The sequence below is a fragment of the Filicampus tigris genome, chromosome 9, assembly GCF_054856515.1.
Source record: "Filicampus tigris isolate MCC_2025a chromosome 9, RoL_Ftig_1.0, whole genome shotgun sequence".
Lineage (NCBI taxonomy): Eukaryota > Metazoa > Chordata > Actinopteri > Syngnathiformes > Syngnathidae > Filicampus > Filicampus tigris.
Genome location: NC_141225.1, coordinates 4,915,189 through 4,921,623, shown reverse-complemented (window position 1 = coordinate 4,921,623; position 6,435 = coordinate 4,915,189). Strand labels below are relative to the sequence as shown.

Below are 6,435 nucleotides of genomic sequence, written 5' to 3'. Positions count from 1 at the left end.
AAATATCCCCCCCAAACACACACAAAAATTGGTGGTTGAATACTGGGAAATCCCCCAAATGAAATCAATGATATTTACACAACATTTTATACTTAAAATTTGATTTTGACATTGCAAGCCTTTCCCCCTTGTGTCAGTGCCTGATCATCTATTTAAATATACAGTACAGTACACTGTAAATTAAAAAATACAAATATACAATCCTACGAAAAACAAGGACAAACTATCTATAGTTTTTGGCATTTAAAAAATATTTTCTCAAATTTTAAACTTTAAAAAAGAGTGACCCACAACATAAACAGATTCTCACAGTAATTTGTCAGCTGAATATTATCTTAGACTGTATAAAAAGACAGACACACAGAAGTTCAACTACCCCCCAATTTTTTTTTGAACTTCCACAAAAAAATAAAAAATAAATAAACCCAAAAAAAAAAACTTCTCTGGAACTCGTGACTGCACTGCGTGTGCCCATACCGACAATCAGGGCAAATTTGAGCATGCCTCCCTCCCCCTTCTGAGACAAGTCAGCAAAGGCTCGATTCGTCTCTAAAATATTATCCTGACTGATTATCCTGTAATGTGGGATGTGTTAAGAGTGAGTTTTGGTCTGTGATCTGCTCAGAAAATATTCGGGAATGAAAATCATAAATGTTAAGACAGCTAACATTTTTTGCGTTTTTTTTCCTTTTGCTCACATGCATCAACGTTGCATGTCTAAACATTCAGTCATTTTGACATTGATAAAAGCACCAATTTCAGCGCTGTCCTGGGGGCCCCTTCCAGCTTGGGGCCCTAGGCTATACCTACCCCTTTGTGGCGTCTCTAGTCCAATCGTAATCAGATTTTAGCTAATCAGTGGACTTTTGCTTACCTGGAGGGTAAACACAACACTTGACGTGGTAGAAAAAAACGTGACTGCAATTTGGGAATTAACGTGCCAGTTTTAGTTTTAATCAGCATAAAAATCTAAGTCAACTAGTTACTCAACAGAATTCCAGTTCAAGTTGTTCCCAAGTGTTATAATTCATAACTGTTTTTTTTTTATTATTACATTACAACTTTATTTACATGGCGCATTTCATAACAGCTACAGCTGTAACAAAGCACACTATAGCAATAATACAACTACAAAGACGGTGAAAGCAATAAATTAAAACACACAATTATTATATACCGTATGGTGTGCACCATTTTTTTTCCTTTTGCTCCCCTGTGGACACCATGCTGCCTCCGACAGGTGAGTCAACTCTTGACACTACGACAGATCTCTAGAGACACGGTCGTTATACAATACAATAAATCTTTATTTTATATACTGTAGCACTTTCACAACAGCTGCAGCTGTAACGAAGCGCTTTATAGAACATTTAACGTGGTGGAGGTATCGTTTTGTTGTGCCGTGTGGGATGTTGAGTACACTACACACTAAGAGCATTTAGGACACACTTGCCAATTTTTTCCATGTCATATGATCTTTCAAAAAACAAAAAGGTGTTATGTATAAAGTTAGTATGTGTCTAGCCTGATGCAGAAATTTTTACTTGAAAGCAGATCACAGGGGGAAAAAAAAACCATACTACAGTAGCTCATATACAAACAGGAAATGACTTCACACAACCAGGTCGGGACTTTATTTCCTTTAATTTATTAAGATGCTACATAGTCCAACCAGGTGGGATTTTGCTTTTATACACCAGAGACTACTTGACTAGGAATATTCATCTTTTTCTTCTTCTTCTTCTCAGATAGACGTATTTGTTTACATACATACAAAACAGTTGCTCGACTGCTTCAGGTGATAGTTACTGTAGTGTCTTGCCTGGATCAACAAGTATTTACACAGAAAATTGCCATCGTGTGGCTCAGCCTATTTGCAAAATGGTGTGTCATGGCAGGATAGTAGTGGTACTGTTTGATGATGATTTTTTTTTAAATATATTCACATTCTGGTTCAATTGCAGTATTTTTCTTGTCTCAGCTGTTTCCATGCTTCAGTGAAAAATACATCTGTCTGAAAATACTATATGATGCAGGTCCGGCATTTCAATTATTGAGTTGATTTCAGGTCTGCAAGTCATCCTCAAACTAACCACTAAGCACAGATACAGTTTTAGGAACACACGCCTTTCAAATGGCTCACAAGGAAAATTATTATTTCCTTCTTTATTAGTTTTAAGCAAATTTGGGAGATCCAACCATTTTAATCTTGATTTATCAATTTTATTAAGTCAAAAATAATCACTTGTTCCAGAACAGTACGTTGTCATTATGTGGTCCCTCGAGGCCTTAGCTATATATGTATATAGAGATGCATAAATATATAGCGATACAAGATCACACTCTTCACCTTAGTGCATTAAACGTCAAACGTGGACAAGCAAGACTGACAAATGTGTGAACAAACGACCACGATGGAACTCATGTGGCGATACAGTGGCAATACAAAGAAGAAAAAAAAAAATCAGGTGAAAGCATCTGACAACATGACACCATTTGCTAACATACATTTGCCCAGACAAAAACACTTAACAAATGTATGGCTCAGTAGGAAAAGCTGAGAAGCTGCTGCAAAGATGTTGTTGTCAATGTTGCCATGGAAAAAAAAATGACCATTGTTTCTGCATGCACCTCATGTGCGTCTATATTTCCAGGCGTGTGTTATGTGCATACATAAATGTTTACTGTAGAAACGGCCTGAGGAAAAACAAAGCCGCCCAAACAGATCACAAGGCAAAGCGCCGGCCAGGGGAATAATCAGCAGACGCCCTCGAAAACACAACAAAATCTGGAGCTGGATTTTCCAGGTAAGGGCATTACATCTTAAATGCGCTTTTACAACGATAACACAGACAAAAAAAAAAAAAAAAAAAAAAAAAATCATAAAAATTACACACAAACGAGAAGAAACAAAAAGATTTGAAAACAGAATTGTGCAAACCTACAAATAATGACAATTAAAACCATTATAAAAGCAATTAAATTAGATTCCAAAAAGTCCAGATGTAAAATTCGGCTGTGAAATCATGCAATGAAGATCCCCCTCCACGTGGGGATGTAGTGATAGGAAAAGCTGACACTAAAAGGGACATACATACAATTTCTTGCACACCGATCGAGGTTGTTTTTCAATTCAATGGATTTTGGTGAGTCGCGCCTGTCTGGATGATTATCAGCTAAATCTCGCCCATAAAGGGGATTTGAGGTGGAAGGCTCCCCTTTGGATATATTGTACAGTGGAGGTGAGGGGGAAGTTACTGTTGTCAATGAGAACAAACACCAAACACACATTTTCTGCTATGCTCCCTCATGAACTTTGGTGAAAAGGGACTTGAATGACTTGAATGCGGTGATTAGGCAAGACCTGCAACAGCTTGTTCAGAAGACGGCAAATCATTTTTATTTTTGTTTGTTTGTTCCCCCCATACATAACCTTTTTTTTGTATTTTTTATATAATTTATTTATTTATATATTTTTTTACTATAAATGAGGCTCAATCTAAACGCCCGACTCCCAAGAACGTCCCCCCTTCCCAGCAGATATGGCATCTCTGATCCTAAATCCTGCAAGTCCCCCGCGTTTGATTTCATCCCCCGAGGAAAAAAAAGCATGCTGATGCCCCGCCCGCCCCAAACCCGACTACGGCAGCGATCTACAAGACCAACTTGCCCACGATGACGCCCACCAAAAAGAAGAGGATGATGAAGGCGGCCGAGCGGGCGCTTAGGCCTTCGTCCTTCTTCAGGCTGGCCGAGGAGTGCTGGGAGGACATGACGTTGCTCTTCCTCATCCGCAGACCGTCATCCTCCTGAGGACGGCAGGTGAAGGAGGGAGGGTGAATGAGGTTGTGAAGTAATGAATGGGGCCGTAAGGTACATGAGATGACGGACATGGAGAAAAGAGTTGATCGTTTAGTCATCCCAGGGTTTTTCCTGCATAAAAACTTTGGAGATGGCCACCTGTGCCAAATTTCGGGCCACCTCCAGCTATAAAACTTCTGACGTAATGGAAACTATATTGAAGTTAGAGTGAAAGGGCAGCACTGTATCAGAAACGGTTCCTAAACCATCAAAGAAAAAGCTGCGAATGAAGGATTTTCATTCCTACTGCAAATGTCGGTGTTTTCAATCAGGTAAATGTGTTTGTAGGTGTTCCAAAAAACACAAAGCCAGCGGTTTTGAATCACAGTGGATGGACAAATTCATATTGGCTCGGCCATTCTAATGAAAGCATGCTTTGGAACAGCGGTGCTCAATACGTCGATCGCGATCTACCAGTCGATCGCAAAGGTAGTATTGGTAGATCGCATGACATAAAAAAACACAAAAAAAAAACAGATGTTCATAGTTAATTATGTTGTGTTGTGCAACATTGGCTCATGCGGTTATTGCTAGGTACATCAATATACATTGTAAATAAAGAATCCTCAATATATTTGGAAATAAATATATGGTTTGCATTTTTGTAGTGGGTAGGACCTACCCAATGCAAATATGCAAAACATACTCTACGCGGAAGGTAGATCATTTTGACTGAAAAAGTGTGAGAACGCTGGCTTTTGAATATATGCCAGATGCATTGTGGCTCTCCACCAATTACAGGACCGATAACAAGGTGACGGATTTCCATAAGTCAGGAATAGAAAATGAATAAAGCTTTTTTTGTTTTTTAATTCTAATGCTTTTTTTGTGTGTTTTACTTTTTAGGGAGAAGACTGCACTGAACTGAAAGAGTACAGGCAGTAGAAGTGCAGGTAAATGATTGCATTTTCCTAAAATAATAAGAGGCTTAAAAGTATGGATGGGTACCAAGCCCCGGTACTAAACTGGCCCCGGGCTGAATTTTTTTTAAAACCCGGTACTAAACTGGCCCCTGGTTGAATTTTATAAAAACTGCTCTAGAATTTTTTTTAAAACCCGAAACTAAACTGGCCCCGGGTTGAATTTTAAACAAAACTGCTCTATCGATAAGCTCCACCCTTAACGGTTCTGTTAACCCATAAAAGCCTAAAGAACCTGGCTCAACAGTTCCCCAAAACCTAAGGTCGTCTTTGGAATTACCCTTGAAAACCTGAAGTTTTCAACTTGAGAATTCAACACCTACAAAATAATTAATATCTCAGCCCTTAATTCCAAAAGAATTTGAGACCTTAGACATGTGGCTTCCAGGCAGGCCCGAGTTTATTCAGCTTTACTGTTTCAATCGAAGGTGTAAAAATAAAGTGTCAGTGCAAGAAAAGCACTATTTTAAATGTGAAAAAACAAGTAGTAGTTACCATCCTCTATTCTGTAACAAAGACGTCGAAATTGTCATTGTCTAAAAACATATATCTGAACTATATATCACGTTCGACTGGTTCAAAGTCCACAATCGTGTCGTCTATATCACTGCCATTACTCATTTTAGAGATCCCGCGATCGAAAGGCGACCGCCATTATGACTCGCAAGAATTCCGGAACATCCTCTGCGGGCTTACGACACCGTCACGTGTATATTCTGATGCATTTTATTGGTTAAGAGACCGATAAGTAAATAATAAAAAGAAAACGATGTGTACGCTCTCTCGGCTTTAAAGGTAGAAAGACGCAACAACGCTGCCGGCTCTAGTCGTAGAAACGCGGTTATGCGCTCCCGTCCTTAATGGGTTAATTAGTCATAACAGTTGATGGTGGTTGAAGACACCAAAAAGTTATCAAGTTCATACAGTAGATAGCCGTCAGAGACTGGCCCGTCATGTTTTCGCAGGCGTGCCACTCACCCTGATCTGTTTGTTCTCTTCCCGTAGCCTCTGAGCCTCCATTTGGAGCCTCTTGCACTCCTCCATGATCTTCTTCACCTCGCCATCATCCAGGGTCGAGCTCATTGACTTTGTGGGCAGCGAGGAGGACTCGGACTTCAGTAAGCTGGACGACATCATCTTGTTGGACTCGATGTCGTGCTGGTTACAGAGTTAAGAGGAGCAGTGAGTCGACTATTGCTGATACAATCAGAACTGTGACAGTGCCTGTCAAATCTCAGATCACCCATCCAATCAATTTAATTCAGTTCAACGAGGGGGAGGAACAAGCCAGTACAGTGGTGACGTTATCACTAAGCAAGCAAACACACTCTAATCCATGAAGTACATGTATAAGTCTACACACCCCTGTTCAAGTGCCAGGTTTTTGTGATAAAAAAAAAAAAAAAAAGCGACAAAGGCATGTCAAACTCATGTTAAATTGGAGTAGGCACACGCCTGTCACTAATTAAAGTGCCTTTGCTTAACTACAAATAAAGTTCAGATGTTCTAGTAGGCTTTTCCAGTCTTTTCCGGTTTTTGTGCCAACCATGACGGATATTTGGAACTGTTCATAATTCCCTCCACCTTGACCAAGGCGATATGAGCAGTGTCATGTTTGCGCCAAACATATCCTTTGGAATATGTTTTAAATTTT

The 6,435-nt window shown here is 39.5% G+C and overlaps 1 protein-coding gene across 1 annotated transcript in view; it reads right to left on the bottom strand.

The window, feature by feature from the left end:
- Positions 1–1,625: 1,625 nt before the first annotated feature.
- LOC147141706 (vesicle-associated membrane protein-associated protein B/C-like) overlaps positions 1,626–6,435 on the bottom strand; it is a 28,704-nt gene continuing 23,894 nt past the window's right edge. Inside the window, exons 5-6 of the mRNA XM_086040510.1 lie at positions 5,760–5,939; positions 1,626–3,809 (exon numbers count right to left, since the gene is read on the bottom strand). Coding sequence (XP_085896636.1) covers positions 3,654–3,809; positions 5,760–5,939 — 336 coding nt within the window. The 3' untranslated portion in view covers positions 1,626–3,653. The remainder of the gene's footprint in view (positions 3,810–5,759; positions 5,940–6,435) is intronic.